At 41.5% G+C, this 17441-nt stretch overlaps 1 protein-coding gene across 26 annotated transcripts in view; it reads right to left on the reverse strand.

Moving 5' to 3' along the window:
- CREB1 (cAMP responsive element binding protein 1) overlaps positions 1–17441 on the reverse strand; it is a 76569-nt gene that overhangs the window by 17301 nt on the left and 41827 nt on the right. For 20 of the 26 annotated variants that reach the window (XR_016231924.1, XR_011387142.2, XR_011387138.2 and 17 more), the window contains 2 exons: positions 13802–13984; positions 11614–11764 (listed from right to left, as the gene is read on the reverse strand). Coding sequence is in view for 16 of the 26 variants with exons in the window: in XM_089329971.1 (XP_089186097.1) it covers positions 11614–11764; positions 13802–13984 (334 nt within the window). In the remaining 10 variants the exon portion in view is untranslated. Of the gene's footprint in view, positions 1–3556; positions 3625–10586; positions 10867–11613; positions 11765–12069; positions 12677–13801; positions 13985–17441 lie in introns of those variants that run through there. The other 6 variants (XR_011387139.2, XM_070070300.2, XM_017343062.4 and 3 more) reach the window with 4 other exon arrangements.

Here is a 17441-nt window from a genome sequence, read left to right on the forward strand (position 1 = left end):
ACTGCTGTGGCACAGCGGGTTAACACCATGGCCTGAAGCGCCGGCATCCCATATGGATCAGGAGTTTAGTTGAGATATGGCCTGGGAAAGCTGTAGAAGATGGTCCAAGTCCTTGGGCCCCTGCACCTGTGTGGGAGACCCAGAAGAAGCTCCCAGCTGCAGATTGGCAGAGCTTTGGCTGTTGCAGCCAATTGGGGAGTGACCCATCGGATGAAAGACCTCTCTCTGCCTCTCCTCTCTCTGTGTAACTCTGACTTTCAAATAAATAAATAAATAAATCTTTAAAAAAATTAGTTCATAAAGTGAGGACATAGCTTTCCTCATGTGCATTGTCTATCTCAGAGAAAAACCACTACCAGAACATGCCTATGACTATATATGACTATAGACTTCTAGTTTATAACACCAAAGATTAGAGATGGGACTTGAGTACCCCTTAACTTGTATCCTCTTAAAGGTTTTCTCTGGTCTGCTTTAACAAAAACCAGGAGGAAGAGAAGTTGGGCTGCAGAAGCAATATAAAGATAGGTGGCAGGCCAATTAATGGCTGTCTTACACAGTGATCTTCCATCAAGGAGACCCAACAGGCCAGTCCACTGCATTGGTTTTTCATATGGAAAGCCAGGGCTTCAGCAGAAGTCAGCTTATGAAGAGCCCTGGCAGCTCTGCCAGCCAAGAGTTGGGTCACTGGAAAAAGAACTGCCCCGGAGTTGAAGGACTTCCAGATCAGAGCTGCAGGCCTTATTGGCTCTAAGCTGAAAAGCCCTTCACTCGACCCAGCTTCCAAAGTAACCACTGCTGTCGAGGGGATAGCCAAGTAGGGTCAACAACATTGCAGGCAGAGCTGTAAAATTTCCTGTTAGGGAGATGCCACCTGCCTTCACCTGGCCAGCTTTCCTCCCAGGCCAGCTAGGTTATGGAGGAGCTTCACACCTCCCTTATGATGTAACCATGTGAAGAGACAGACAGGTCTGGGCTTCATAACTGGCAAGGCCTTAAAGCCCACCTAATTATTATCAAGCTCCTTCTGTCAGTTTCTATTTGCCTCTCAATGAGAAAACTTGCTTGTGGTTTAGAGAGCATCTTTTTTAGGGCCTCTAATAATGACTCTGTTCTAAGTTTTAGATCCTGTGAGTTTAAACTGCTTGTTAGATTTGTTTTCTCCAGACTTGAGAAAAAATAAAATTCTAGTTGGCCATGAACATGAAATCTCGGGTGGAAGCAGTTTCTGCAAGCTGGTACTGTATCCCCCTGGTGCAACCCTGTTTTGACTGCCCTTCCCAAAGATGCCCCTTTTCAACAAGAAGCAGCCAGACAGACCATTGCCCAGTCCCCCTAACAGATTTTAGGGTCCATTCTTGCTGAGGGGAGAATTTGAGGAGTCAGATGGGTTAACAGGTAGTCAGGGCAATCACAGTGGAATTTGGGGTGTAGAACGCTTACTTCCTCCGAAAAGGTTATCTTTAGTAAGAACAAAATGTCCGCCCTCCTTCCTTAGGAATATCCAAATTTACCTTGAGAATAGGAAGAGTGTGATTCCATCCTCCTGAGCTCAAGTTTATTGTGAAAACAAGTTACTTATCCTGCGCTTCTGGATGTTTTTTGTTTTATCATGTACAAGCCAGATAGGATAAAGGATTGTAAATCAGGTCTTTTGATGGGTTTTGTCCCCACCTGGGAACCAAATGCCAATCTGATTAAAGTTTTTTTCCTTCAAAATTGTACTTAAAAACCCCAATACCACAGTGTCCTTTGGGTTTTTCCACTCCATGCCACTCTGGCTGGAGGTCTTTGACTCTAATAAATCTTTTTAAATCTAAAAAAAAAAAAAAAAAAAATTAGTTCAGTGGTTTTCAGGGATTGAGAGATGACGGTAAGTCTGAATACTTCAAGGCTGAAAAGTGCCAATGGGGTGCTCAGAAAGTTTCAGATTATGGTACTTACGGTACTATGTATTTTGGATAAGGGATATTCAAGCTGTATTAAAATTTAGAGGGCGAAACTTTAAAGGGAAAGAAGGTATTTGCATACCTCCAAGTATCCACCCCCAAATACACTGATTAATACAATCATAACATACGACCAAATTATTTGATACTTTCCTTTCTAGGAGGTGGAGTTCAGTTCTCCTTCCCTTAAAAGGGCAACTCTAGTAGAGTGTCGCTCCCCCTCTTTGCGGAGGAACGACACAGGACCCTGCGCTGTTCTTTTGTCTGCTCAGCCCTCCCCGGGTTTGCTGCTGGTTCTTCCCGGGTTGGCTACTGACCCTTCCACCTCTGTGGAAGGGCGGTTCCCCCTGCCACTTTCCCCACTTCCGCGGGGGAGCGGCACACCGCCGGCTGGCTCTCTCGGGGGCTGCTCAGGTGTTCCTCTTAGATGTTCCCCTTAGATGTTCCCTGGTGCATGTTGTCTCTCTCCTCCTTTATAGTCCTCTTCCACCAATCCCAACTCTGCTACCCACACGCCGAGTACGCTGCTCTCCTCCAATAAGGAGCAGGATCAGCTCCTGCAGGTTACTGGTCGAACTGGAGGCAGCTGTGTAGAAGCTGTTTACTCCTCTCCCAGCGCCATATTGTGGGAGAGCAGATGCATAGAATAAGTCTTAATTCCAGTAACTTAGTCTAGTCCGAGTTGCTCCCCACAGTGGAGACACCTGGATAGCACTCTAAGTGGTTCAAGTTAGCATCACCAGCAATAAAGCACACAGGCATGTGCTCCCTGGTAACGAGGTAACAAAGGCGCACCATACCTCTTTAGTATCTTTCCTCTGAATCTATCACCTCAATCTAATCTTAAGAAAACACTGGACAAATCCAAACTCAGGGATATTCTTAAAAAAACCAGATCACTATTCTTCAAAAGTGGCAAGGTCATGAAAGACAAAGAGAAACTTTCACAGAATGAAAGAGATGAGGCAGATATGAAAACTAAATGCAATGTAGTACCCAGATTGAATACAGAAGATAAAAGGAATATAGGTAGGAAAACATGGGAAATTTGAATAAAATGTATCAAAGTAAAGAATATTGTACCCAGGCATTTCTTAATTGTAATAAATGTTCTCTGGTTATGTAATAAGCTAAAATTAGAGGAAGCTGAACGAAGGATATCTGGAACTGTACTATTTTACAACTTCCTGAAAAATATAAAAATATTTAAAAATAAAATTTATTGGCAGGTGCTGTGGCTCACTTGGCTAATCCTCCACCTGTGGTGCCAGCACCCCAGGTTCGAATCCTGGTTGGGGCGCCAGATTCTGTCCCGGTTGCTCCTCTTCCAGTCCAGCTCTCTGCTATGGCCCAGGAAGGCAGTGGAGGATGGCCCAAGTGCTTGGGCCCTGCACTCGCATGGGAGACCAGGAGGAAACACCTGGCTCCTGGCTTCGCATTGGCGCAGTGCACCGGCTGTAGCGGCTATTTGTGGGGTGAACCAATGGAAAAAGGAAGCCCTTTCTGTCTCTCTCTAATTCTGTCAATAAATAAATAAATAAAATAAAATTTATGGGCCAGTGTTTTGTGGTGTATGTAGTAGGTAAAGCCACCTCCTGAAATGTTACCATCTCATTATGGGTACCAGGTTGAGTCCTGACTGCTTCACTTCCAATACAGCTCCTGGCTTATGCACCTAGGAAAGAAGCAGAAGATAGCCCAAGTGCTTGAGACCCTTTACCCATGTGGGAGACCTGGAAGAAACTCCAGGCTCCTGGCCTCAGCTTAGCCCAGCGTTGGCTGTTGTGGATATTTGGGGAGTGATTTGGTGGAAGATCTAGCAGTCTCTCCCTCTCTAATTCTGCCTTTGAAATAAATAAATCTTTAAAAAAATAAAGAAAGATATTTTTTGGTGCCAGTGCTGTGGTGCAGTGGGTTAAAGCTCCAGCTTGCAGAGCTGGCATCCCACATGGGCGCTGGTTCTGGTCCTGGTTGCTCCACTTCCAATCCAGTTCCCTGCTAATGTGCCCGGGAAAGCAGCAGAGGATGGCCCAAGTACTTGGGCTTCTGAATCCATGTGGGAGATCTGGAAGAAGCTCCTGGCTCCTAGCTTCAGATCAGCTCAGTTTCAGCCATTTGGACCAGCAGATGTAAAACCTCTCTGTCTCTACCTCTCTCTGTAACTCTTTCAAATACATAAAATAAATCTTAAAAAAAAAAAGACCATTTTTCAGGGAAACAAACTTTATAATTTAACATTTTCTTTCTTTTTTTTTTTTTTATTTGACAGGTAGAGTTGACAGTGAGAGACAGACAGAAAGGTCTTCCTTCCGTTGGTTCACTCCCCAAATGGCCGCTATGGCTGGCGTGGTGCCAATCCGAAGCCAGGAGCTTCCTCCTGGTCTCCCATGTGGGTGCCTTCCCGGGCCACAGCAGAGAGCTGGACTGGAAGAGGAACAACCAAGACTAGAATCTGGTGCCCATATGGGATGCTGGCACCGCAGGCGGAGGACTAACCAAGTGAGCCACGGCGTGGGCCCCAGATTTTAACATTTTCAACAGTGCAATCAGAGGCGATTAAATTTTAGTCTGCTTTCCAAATATTTGAGAGGTAGAGTTACAGAAAAAGTGAGGGAGAGACAGAAAGTCTTCCATCTGCTGGTTCACTCCCCAGATGGCTGCAACGGCTGAGCCGGGCGGATTGGAAGATAGAGGAGCCAGGAGCTTCTTCCAGGTCTCTTAATGTGGGTGCAGGGGCTCAAGTACTTAGGCCATCTTCCACGGCTTTCTTAGGCCATACCAGAGAGCTGGATGGGAAGAGGAGTAGTTGGGGCACGAATTGGCATCATATGGGATGTTGGCACCACAGGTGGAAGCTTAGCCTACTACGTCACAGTGGTGGCCCTATTTCCAAATATCTATAACAAGCATGTTTCACTTGTATAATAAAAAATTTAAAAATAATTCTAATATACATATTTTTGGGTAGCCTGCATTTGTCCACCAAGAAAATCTTCCCATCTCAATAAAACTACAAGTACCTTTATTCTTAATGACTAGCTGTATACAGTTGTATGGATGTACCTTAATTTGCATCTAATACACACTTTTACCCTATTAATTTTCTATGAATTTATTTATATTCTCAATTCATTAGTCTTCTGATCTTATTTATGAAAATGTTCCTAGTTTGTTTGCTTTGCTCCTTTTTCTTCCCTAAATAGAGATTTTGTATTTTTAAATGTCTACATCTATCTAACCTTTTCTTTTCTTATTTCTGCCTTTAAGGAAATTTGCTATTAAAATCCCCTGTACTCTAAAGTTACATAAAGACAGGGTAACAGATTGCATTAAAATTTTACGATTTTCCTTCCTTCCTTATTTTGGAAGAATACTTATCCCTGCTCTACTGATGGTGGGTTTGTCCTTGCCTGTGCTGTGACCAATGGAACATGAGTGGACACCATGTTCACCACAATCAAGAACATGCTTTAAGAAGCATTGTCGGGGCCAGTGCTGTGGCGCAGCAGGTTAAAGCCCTGGCATGAAGCGCCAGCATCCCATATGGGCACCAGTTCTTGTCCCGGCTGCTCCTCTTCTGATCCAGCTTTCTGCTATAGCTTGGGAAAGCAGTAAAAGATGGCCCAAGTTCTTGGGCCCCTGTGCCCATTTGGGAGACCAGGAAGAAGCTTCTGGCTTCGGATTGGCACAGTTCTGGCCGTTGCGGCCATCTGGGGAGTGAACCAGCAGATGGAAGACCTCTTTCTCTCTCTCAGTAACTCTGTCATTCAAACAAATAAAATAATAAATAAATCTTAAAAAAAAAAAAGCAGTATTGTCAGGGCTAGTATCATGGCATAGTGTGTAAAACTGCCACCTGTGATGACAGCATTCCATATGGACATTGGTTCAACTCCTGGCTGCTCCATTTCCCCTCCACCTCTCTGCTAACATGCTTGGGAAAAGCAGCAGAAATTGGCCCAATTTCTTGAGCCCCTGTATCCAGGTAAGAGACTGTTAAGAAGCTCCTGTGGGGGCTGGCGCCGTGGCTCACTTGGTTAGTCCTCCGCCTGCGGCGCCGGCATCCCATATGGGCACCAGATTCTGTCCCAGTTATTCCTCTTCTAGTCCACCTCTCTGTTGTGGCCTGGGAAACCAGTAGAAGATGGCCCAAGTCTTTGGGCCCCTGCACCCGCGTGGGGGCCGGGAAGAGGCTCCTGGCTTCAGATTGGTGCAGCTCTGGCCGTGGCGGCCATTTGGGGAATGAACCAATGCAGAGAAGACCTTTCTCTCTAACTCTCTCTCTCACTGTCTGTAACTCTAACCCTCAAATAAAATAAATAAAATCTTAAAAAAAAAAGCAGCAGCAGCAGCTTCTGGCTTCGGTCTGGCCCAGCCCTAGTCATTGTGGCCATTCGGGGAGTGCACCAGTGAATGCAAGCTCTCTGTAACTGTGGCTTTCAGGATAAAATACATGAACAAATAAAAATGAAAAGCATTGTCTTTTTGCCACTGTCACAAGAATGGCATGTCTCAAAGCAGTGGTGCTCCTTTGGCTGGGATCAGAACCAGATGGCACAATAAAAGAGCCACTGGTAACTGACATGCAGGTGCCAAAATGAAATGTGTAATGTAAGTGTAGAAGAAATTTCATTGTTCTAAGTCACTGAGGTTTTTTGATTATTACTGTAGCAACACATATTAATATAACTACCATCTATACTTTCTTTTAGAATATTTACTAAGTACCTTAATTCTGGAATAAATGGCAACTTGGATAGTGTAGGAATTTTTGGGCCATAACCTTTTCCCATTTATTTAATTCAGGCCAGTCTGTGTTTGGAATGTGTAAGGGCCAATCATGCTCATGAATATGTTCAGGAGGAAAGTGCTTCTGTAAATTTTCTACTTAGTTACCTACAACAGCAGAGAAAATTAAATAAGGGGATTCTCAGGGGACAACAGCCCAAAGCATCAGTGGCATGAATTTTTTAAAAATTTCTTATTTTGGCCAGCGCTGTGGCACACTAGGCTAATCCTCTGCCTTGCGGCGCCGGCACACCGGGTTCTAGTCCCGGTCGGGGCACCTGATTCTGTCCCGGTTGCCCCTCTTCCAGGCCAGCTGTCTGCTGTGGCCAGGGAGTGCAGTGGAGGATGGCCCAAGTACTTGGGCCCTGCACCCCATGGGAGACCAGGATAAGTACCTGGCTCCTGCCATCGGATCAGCGCGGTGCGCTGGTTGCAGCGCGCCGGCCACAGCGGCCATTGGAGGGTGAACCAACGGCAAAAGGAAGACCTTTCTCTCTGTCTCTCTCTCTCACTGTCCACTCCTGCCTGTCAAAAAAAAAAAAAATTTTTTTTTCTTATTTTACTTTAAAAACAGTGCTGTTCCTCTCAAATCTTTCCGCAAAATGAACATTCAAGGAAAGCGTTCCATGTTTACTTTCCGGTGCTATACATCTCAGCACACTGCCATGTGCTCTGGTTTGAGGCATAGCAGGAAATTATATACTGGATTCTATGAGCAGCATCTTCACAGGCTTTGGCACAACACAGGCTCAAATCTCAGTTCTACCAATTTTTTTTTTTCATTGTTTAAAAAAGGAGGTTTATTTACATATCTGGAAGGTAGAGATAAAAAGAGAGGAAGAGATACAAACAGAGAGAGTTACCCTCCATCTTCTGGTTCACTCCTCAAATGGATGCAATAGCCAGAGCTGGTCCAGGCTGAAGGCAGGAAACAGGAGCTTCATCCAGGTATTCCATGTGGGTTCAGGGGCCTAAGGACTCAGCTTATCCTCCACTGCTTTCCCAGGCACATTAGTAGGAAGCTGGATTGGGAGTGGAGCAGCCAGGACTCAAACTGGCACCCATATGGGGTGCTGGCATCACAGGCCACAGTGCTGGCCCTAGTTCTACTAATTCCTTAAAAAGGTTGATCTTTTGCAACATATTGAACTTCTCTCTGATATTTACTTTCTCCTTCTCTGAAAAGTGGGGATAAGCTTCTATATCATTGTAGGTAGAATTAAAATCTATATAAAGAACTTAGGCATAGTGCCCTGTACATACTGGGAATTAATAAATACTATATCGGGGAAAAGTCAAAGCATATAAAAAATCAAAGACTATAAAGAAGTAGAAGGTTATTAGGCAAAAACGTAATGCCTGAAATACATGGTAGGGATTAACATTCTAAGGGAAAACTTAAGTAAAAAACCAAAAAAAAAAAACAAACAAAAAAAAAAAACAAACCCCAGAAACCCAAATATTAAGCCAAAGAAGAGTTTAGGGGAAGGAGTAATTGAAAGTGTTAAATAATCCATAACTGTAAAATTGAAAAGAGACTTGCCAAGCAGGAGTATGCACCTTTTTTTTATACATATAGTGGCTCTAATGTTCACAGAAACTAAATTTTATCAGAAAGCTGAAAGAAGCACCAGTAATCTGGTAGTGAAAGAAAGGGAACTAGGAGATAGCACTGTGGCATAGCAGATAAAGCCACAGCCTGCAGTGCTGGTATCCCATATGGGCACCGGTTCAAGTTCCAGCTGTTCCACTTCCTATCTAGCTCCCTGTTAATGTGCCTGAGAAAGCAGTAGAAGATGATCCAAGTGCTTGGGCCCCTGCACCTGTATTGGAGACCTGGAAGAAGCTCCTGGCTTTGGATCAGCCCAACTCCGGCTGTTGTGGCCATTTGGGGAGTGAACCAGCATACGGAAGACCTCTCTTTCTCTGCCTCTGTGTAACTCTGCCTTTAAAAAATAAATAAATAAATATTAAAAAAATTAAAGGAACTGTAGCAAAATCAACAGGAAGCTTCCTTTTTAAAGGATACTGTAACTAAATCTGAGCACAAGTATTTTAAAGAAGTGCTGTGGTATAATGGGTTAAACTGCTGTCTATAGTGCCGGCATCCAATACGGGTACCAACTTGAGTCCTGGCTGCTCCACTTCCGATCCAGCTCTCTGCTAATGCTCCTGGGAAGGCAGTGTTAAGATGGCTCAAGTACTTGGGACCCTGCACCTATGTGGGAGACCGGGATGAAGCTCCTGGCTCCTGGCTTCTGCCTGGCCCAGCCCTGGCTGTTGTGGCTATTGGGGGAGTAAACCAGAAGATGGAAGATCTCTCTCTCCCTCTCTGTAACTCTGCATTTCAAATAAACACATAAATAAATATGGAAAAAAAAAATCCCTGATTAAGCCAGGTAGCTTTTCCTGAAGATCTGAGGCAAGCAGTTTTTTTTTTTTCTTTCAAGATTTATTTATTGGGGCCGGTGCTGTGGCGTAGTGGGTAAAGCTGCCATCTGCAGGGCCAGCATTCCATATGGGCGCCAGTTTGAGTCCCAGCTGCTCTACTTCTGATCCAGCTCTCTGCTATGGCCTGGGAAAGCAGTAGAAGATGGCCCAAGTCCTTGGGCTCCTGCACCCATGTGGGAGATCCAGAAGAAGCTCCTGGCTCCTGTCTTCGGATCGCTGCAGCTCCGGACATTGCAGCCAATTGGGGGGTGGACCAGCAGATGGAAGATCTCTCTCTCTGCCTCTCCTTTTTAAAAAGGTTTTCTTATTTATTTGAATGTCAGAGTAACATAGAGAGAACTTCCATCAGGTGGTTCACTCCCCAAGTGTCCACCGCAGCTGAGACTGGGCCAGGCCTCAGCCAGGAGCTTCATCTGGGTATATGGGTATAGGGCACTACCTAGGTTCTTCTTTTTTTTTTTTTTAAAGATTTATTTCATTTATTTGAAAGACAGAGTTAGAGAGAGAGGTAGAGACAGAGAGAGAGGTGTTCCATCTGCTGGTTCACTCCCCAGGTGGCCACAACGGCTGGAGCTGCGCTGATCCAAAGCCAGGAGCTTCTTCCAGGTCTCTCACGTGGGTGCAGGGGCCCAAGGACTTGGGCCATCTCTACTGCTATCCCAGGCCATAGCAGAGAGCTGAATCGGAAGAGGAACAGCCGGGACTAGAACTGGCACCCATATGGGATGCTGGTGCTTCAGGCTGGGGTGTTAACCTGCTGCGCCACAGCACCAGCCCCTACCTAGGTTCTTTATATAGATTTTAATTCTACACCACAACGCTGGCCCCAATTTCTAACTTTTAAATTTCTGTCCCCTATTAACATTCTGATCTGTCTGTTTTAGTCATTTCCATATTAAAATATTTAGTAATTTAAATTCTATTTTTAGATGGTAAAATCATTTATAACAACGAATTAACAATTGCTTTGCTCACATTTCTCAAATTTGACTTGCAGTATTTTCATTGTTGAATACATTTATTTTAAGATTTTGTCAGTAACATGGTATTCTCAGAATGAATCTATTTTCAGAGAATCTTTAGGCATTAAACTATTATTATGAGTAAAGAAAATATTCATTGAAACCATGGCCTGAGGGTGGGCATTGTGAAGCATCATCTGAGCCTATCACTTGAGATGACTGCATCCCATATCTGAGTACTGGTTTGACTCCCAGCTACTCAGCTTCTGATCCAGCTCCCTGACAACGTGACTGGGATATAAGAGAAGATGGCTCAAGCACCTGAGTTCCTGCCACTCACATGGGAGAACAGACAGAGTTCCTGGCTCCTAGATTCAGCTTGGCCCAGCCTGGGCTGCTGCAGCCATTTGGGGAGTGAATAAGTAAATGAAACATCTTTCTTTCTGTTACTTTGCCTTTTGAATAAATGAACAAATAAATACCCTTTTTTAAAAAAAGGACTGGCCATCATAGTTACTTTATTACAAATTAATATAAATACAATTTAAATTTAATATTTAACATTAATACACATTTATGAAGCTTGATCTTGATTACTATTCATGAAAAAAAATTTTTTTTTTGATCAGGCATTTAGTTTAGCAATTAAGACTTAGAGTATATGGGCTGGATTCTTGATTCTCGCTTCTGACTTCAGCTTCCTGCCAATGCAGATCCTGGGAAGCAGCAGTGAAGGCTCAAGTAATTGGGTTCCTGCCACCTACCCTGGGAGACCTGGCTTGCATTCCTGGACCCTCTCTTCAACCTCTACCCAACTAGCCCTAGCTGTAGTGGGCATTTGGGAGCCTCTTTCTGTCATTCTGCCCCTCAAATAAATATATTTTAAAACCTCCCAGGGGCCGGCACCGTGGCTCACTTGGTTAATCCTCCGCCTGCAGCGTCGGCATCCCATATGGGCACCGGGTTCTAGTCCTGGTTGCTCCTCATCCTGTCCAGCTCTCTGCTGTGGCCTGGGAGGACAGTGGAGGATGGCCCAGGTGCTTGGTCCCCTGCACCCGCGTGGGAGACCAGGAAGAGGCACCTGGCTCCTGGCTTCGGATTGGCACAGTGCCGGCCGTGACAGCCATTTGGGGAGTGAACCAACAGAAGGAAGACCTTTCTCTCTCTCTGTCTATAAGTCTGTTAACTCTATAAATTTTTTTTTTTTTAAATAACTTAGGTAGTTGGTTGGAGCCAAGTACAAATATAGCAACATTGTGCATTAAATATTCTGTGGGGAAATTATATGAAATTATTCTATGATTAAAGACTGATCTACAATCTCATAAATTAATTATTAAATACAGATTTTTAGCAAGATCTATTAATCCTACCAGGAAAAAAAATCAATGTAAAGATCTATTTTCAGCAGAACTTGAAGAGGGATTTGCCCACAGCAATCTAAGTAAATAAAATATATATACCTGTTCTTCATTAGACGAACCTCTCTCTTCCGTGCTGCTTCTTCTGCAGGCTGTGTAGGAAGTGCTGGGGAGGAAGCCATAACAACTCCAGGGGCAATGGTGCTAGTGGGTGCTGTGCGGATCTGGTATGTTTGTACATCTCCAGAAGCAGCTGAAAAGAACAACAGTGAACAAGGTATAAGACACAGAAAAACAGTGTGTCAGTAACATGTGTGTGTCAATCACCAATCTAAGCATACTTTTTGGATTAAAAGGGAAATTAAATGGAACAGATGATTCAGGCTAAAATGTTCAAAGAAATCAGCACTCTTTGGGTCACTACTGAGAAACAATTCCCAATTTATTGTATTTATTAGTCTAGACACTTGAGTGAAAGGCGTCTTAATTGATGTCTGCTGGGTCTCACATTTATTTTTGACCAGAATGCACTTCTATTCTGTTAACAAGCTTACCAACCTTAAGTCTAATAGGGAAGTAGGGCACAGCTTGGATGATCTTCCTAGACACAGTATAGTTCTCAATGTCTTCCTTTGACTTTGGTAAATTCATATTAAAAAATTTCAAGCAGACTCTTGCCACGACATAAAAACGACCATGTTTTTTTTTTTTTTTTTTTTTTTTTTTTTTCATAAAATAGCAAAATGGAAGAGAAAATAAAGCATTATGGTCAACTATTGTAAATTTCTAATTAAAACAAACTGAAAGTATGAAGTGTAGCACTTGAGGTCAATTATATTATTGTAAACATAGTGTTTTAATGTAAATGATAATGGCTAAATAAACTGAAAGTTTATTTTTCTAACTAAGTGGTCCAATATTTGTGAAAGAAACATAGTAACTTATTTGCCAAACTGCTTCTAAGAAGTTTCATATGCTCTCCTAAGAAACCTAGCATCATTTAAGAGAATTCAAAGGTCTTGATAAAAGAATCCATATTAGTTATTAATATCAATTAAAATGTGTAGTTTGAGTGGAAAAGATTTATATACTAAACATGTTACCATCTTCAAACTGACGTTCAGAATTCAAATTCACTGACATCTGCTTTACAATTTTTGAGTACCTGCATGTAAAGTGAAAAGGGGTTTTATTCCCATCAATAAGCAAAATATTATCTTTTTCAAATACTATTCGTTCAGTAACAGAACATATTCTGTGAATACATTAGGACCCTAACTTGTGTTTTAAAAATTTTCAAGAACTATCATCCATGGTAAAGGGATACAACTGCCAGTACCTGACACATGGAAAATGCATTATTAATGCAAATATTTTCAGAAGCAATTTATTATTTTCTCAACATGTAAATGTATCATTGGGCATAAATTATATTCTTGAACTATTCAAATGAATGCAAAGAAAACTGGTTAATTCCTATCTATAGATTCCTGAAATAAAAAGAAAACAAAAAAGTTTTTAAAAATAGTAAAACATGAGGTAGGCATTGTGGCCCAGCAGGAAGAACAGTGCTTGGGACTCTGACATCCCGTATTGAAGTGCTGCTATTCTGCTTCCGATCATATTCCTGTTGAAGTATACTTGGAGGCAGCGGATGATGGCTGAAGTGGCAGAGCCTGCACTAACGATATGGAGATCCTGATGGAGCCTAGGTTCCTGGCTTCAGCCTGATGCAGTCCTGGCTATTGCACGCATTTAGGTAGTGAACCAGCAGATGGAAGTATCTATCTCTCTGCCTTTCAGATAGATGAAAATAAGACTTTAAAAAAGATTTAAATTTCTCTTGAATAAGTAACAAAATTCTGAACCTGCAAAGATTCTTATCAGTGATTTAGCAAAATACTCATTTGACACATGAAAAAAAAAAAAAAAATGAGAGCCAGAGAAGCTGGGTTTTGCTCAAGGTCTCATAGCAGATTCATGCAATTAGATCTAAAATGTCCTTCTTAACTTCTGATTTCACTGTCTTTCCTTCTATCCCACCTTGTTTTTCCTATGCCCTAATTCTAAAGATGTTAAAAGTAGATGTTTTATTTTTTTAAACCTGAAAATAGTTGTTTTTATGCCATGACATTTTGGTCCAATTGGAATAATGAAAAATACTGTCTCTAATGAAATTAACTACATTTTAACAAGGCTTTGCAATATGATACTTACTTTTTTATGAGGGTTTATGTAATTTTAATGGTTTACAGAATGTACTATACTTGTGAATTCCGAATTTCCTTACCTTGAACAACAACTTGGTTGCTGGGCACTAAGATCTGTTGTCCATCCGTGGTCTGTGCATACTGTAGAATGGTAGTACCCGGCTGAGTGGCAGCTGCATTGGTCATGGTTAATGTTTGCAGGCCCTGTACCCCATCGGTACCATTGTTAGCCAGTTGTATTGCTCCTCCCTGGGTAATGGCAACTAAAACCCAATGGATTTTACTGTTACAAGTTTAATTAATACCACATAAACTAAAACTAAATTCAGTGTAGGCTATTTTATGAGACATAATCTAGGAGAAATTATTACAGTAAATAATATCACTAAGAAGCATTTGGTATATTCAAGTTAACTTTCTGCTCAGAAACCTACATCCAGATTTTAGAATAGAAAGGCACTCTGAACCACATTGTAATTTTTAATAACAATGCTTAACAATTTTTTTAAGTAGGTCAGGGAAAATGTTATATTTCTTTTGAAGTTATCTGGTTCTGTGAAGTTCCACCTCACTTTCCTTTATCCCATCATTAATGACGTAAGTAAAAGTTTGTGAAAAATTAACATAATTCAATTTTTACCATAAACTTTTTGAAGACCCTCCCCTTATTTACTGCCCCACTTAAATAAATTTATCGAGGGTAAGAAATGGATTTTTTGGGGCCAGTGCTGTGGCATAGCAGGTAAGGCCGCCATCTGCGGTGCTGGAATCCCATATGGGTGCTGGTTTGTGTCCTGGCTGCTTCACTTCTGATCCAGCTCTCTGCTATGGCCTGAGAAAGCAGTGGAAGATGGCCCAAATCCTTGGGCCCTGCACCCAAGTGGAAGACTCTTTAGAAGCTCCTGGCTTCAGACTGGTGCAGCTCTTGCCGTTGCGGCCATTTGGGGAGTGAACAACTGGATGGAGGACCTCTCTCTCTCTCTCTCTCTCTGCCTCTAACTGTGCCTTTCAAATGAATGAATAAATCTTAAAAAAAAATATGGATTTTTCTTCACAACTTTCATGTACTTAGCACAATTGTGGGTATGTAATAAGCTCTAGTAAAAGGCTATTTTAAAGTGTAATTAATAAAGCAGTTCTTCATCATATTCCATTCTCTAGCTCTTCAAGCAAAAGTCTATCCAATTAAGCAACTAAAATGGCCTATGAAGGGGTTGGCATTGTGGCACAGCAGATTAAGCTGCTGCCTATGACACTGGCAACCTATAGGAGCACTGATTCAAGCCTTGGCAAACTTTACTTCTGATCCAGCTCCCTGTATCTGGGAAGGCAGATACACCCCTGTGGGAGTGACCTGGATGGAGTTCTAGCACCTGGCTTCAAGCCTGCCCTATCCAGGCCATTATGGCCATTTGGGGAGCGAACCCAAGAATGGAAGATTTCTTTCCCTCTCTAACTCTGCCTTCAAATAAATAAATAAATAAATCTTTAGTTAGCACAGAATCTCTCATGGAGTTTAAACACTGAGCTCAAAAATCAACATTTAGGGAAAAATTTTTTTTTACTGTCATTTCTAAGTTATATATCCAAGCATCCAAATAGAAGATCCTTTGCTGATTATTCACTAATTAATTGCACTCGCCATTCATCTGCTACAAAGTAAATCAATCAACTTTTGCTCATATTAATAGCTGTTTTCCTTCATAAAAAATGGAAATCAACTTTATGCTACAGTACATGGAAAAAGTTAATAAAAGACAAAGATTATTACTTCATTTAGACAAAGTAATCTCTTTAGATACCGGCATTAAAGTATGTGGTTGTCTGGATCTTCTCTAGATAACACTCCCTGCTAGGATTCAAGTTTTCCAGAAAAGAGAAGTACCACAAAAAAACACAAAACAAAACAAAACAAAGCAAAAGTCACAAATTTACACAAAAAACTGCATAATGGATTTTAACAAAGAGAAAGGTAAAAAACGCAAGAATGTCAACATGTCTGACATAAGCATGTCACAGTTTATTAAGAGATTTAGTTTGGGATCAATTATAAGCAAGCTCTGGAAAATTATTATATCCTGAGTCATCTGGACATGGAAATTGATTACCACAGCTTAATCAAGAAACAAGAAGAGTCAATGGCTATGATTTGATTATATTAGCAAATGAGGCCTGTAGGGATTAAGACACTAGCATACACAATTTATCAACTTTAGCTAATTCCTTAAGTTTTACTTACATAAAGTGGGGAAAAGGGAAAATAATTATTCTAAGATTAATTTTGCAAGATTACTTGGAAGTTTTAGAAGGTTAACATCATTAAACTATAATTTTTTTATACAGCGCTAATAAGCAAATTCCACAGTATTTATCACTGTGGCTTTTTTCTTGCCTATACAGCAATGAAGGAAAGGTGGGAAGAAGGAAGGGAGGGGGTAACAAAGAAAATGTGGGCTCTAGTTCAAGTTTCAGTACTAAACTGTTATCAAATCATGTTGTCTTCTTCTATAAAAAGAAAAACATCTGGGGGCCAATGCTATGGCGTAGTGGGTTAAAGCCCTGGCCTGCAGTGCTTGCACCATGGATGTCAGTTCAAGTCCTGGCTGCTCCAATTTTGATTCAGCTTCTTGCTGACCCTGGGAAAGTAGTGGAGGATGGTACAAGTCCTTGGGCCCCTGCACCCACGTGGGAGGCCTGGAAGAAGCTCCTGGCTCAGCTCTGGCTGTTGCAGCCATTTGGGAAGTGAACCAGCAGATGGGAAGATATCTGTTTCTGTCTCTGTAACTCTTTCAAATAAATCTTTTTTTTTCTTTTAAAAAGATTTTATTTATTTGTTTGAGAGGTAGAGTTACAGAAACAGAGAGGCAGAGACAAAGAGAATAGTCTTCCATCCACTGGTTTACTCCCCAATGGCCGGAGTTGAGTGGATGGGAAACCAGGAGTCAGGAGAGTCCTCCAGGTCTCCCATGCAGGTGCAGGGACTTAAGGACTTGGACCATCTTCTACTGCTTTACCAGGTCATGGCAGAGAACTGGATTGGAAAAGGAACAGCTGGAACTTGAATTAGTGCCCATATGGGATGCTGGCGCAGCTATATGTTATGCCACAGCATTGGTCCCTAAAATAAATCTTAAAAAAAAAAAAAAAAAAAAAAAAAAATCTGGCTCTAGCTATTGAATACAATTGTAAACATCAAGTAAGGTCATGAAATACTTTGAAATCTGAAGTTTGATTCTATCAAACACGAACATGGTTCTTCTCTATAGTATTTACACTTGATTAAGTAAGAAAAAAATCCAAGATACCCTTTAATAAAACTAAATTCACTGAAACAAAAAATACTGCAACAAAAGTAATGTATCTTTGGGTGTATACATGATTCTACTGAAAATTTAGATCAGGTGAAGAATATTTTTGACTATAAACTTGAGATTCTGAGTAGCCAGAATAAAGAGAAAAATATCAAAACAAAAACAAAAAATTCAAGCTCAAAACTGTAGACACATGTTTGTCCTGCTAAGAACAGAATCTCTCTAACAAAACTTTACTTAGCAGGAATAGCATGAATTTAAAAAAATTAAATTTATATTAGAAATGCAAATTGGTACAGCTGGTTGGAAAGACAACTGGCTAAAATATACTTTAATTCAGCAATGTCACTCCTAGGATGCTATCCCACTGAGACATGGCTAAAAATTTATGGAAAATGGAATCAAAAGG

This window comes from Oryctolagus cuniculus, chromosome 3 (assembly GCF_051225735.1).
Source record: "Oryctolagus cuniculus isolate XC-2025 breed Fujian yellow rabbit chromosome 3, ASM5122573v1, whole genome shotgun sequence".
NCBI classification, from domain to species: Eukaryota; Metazoa; Chordata; class Mammalia; order Lagomorpha; family Leporidae; genus Oryctolagus; species Oryctolagus cuniculus.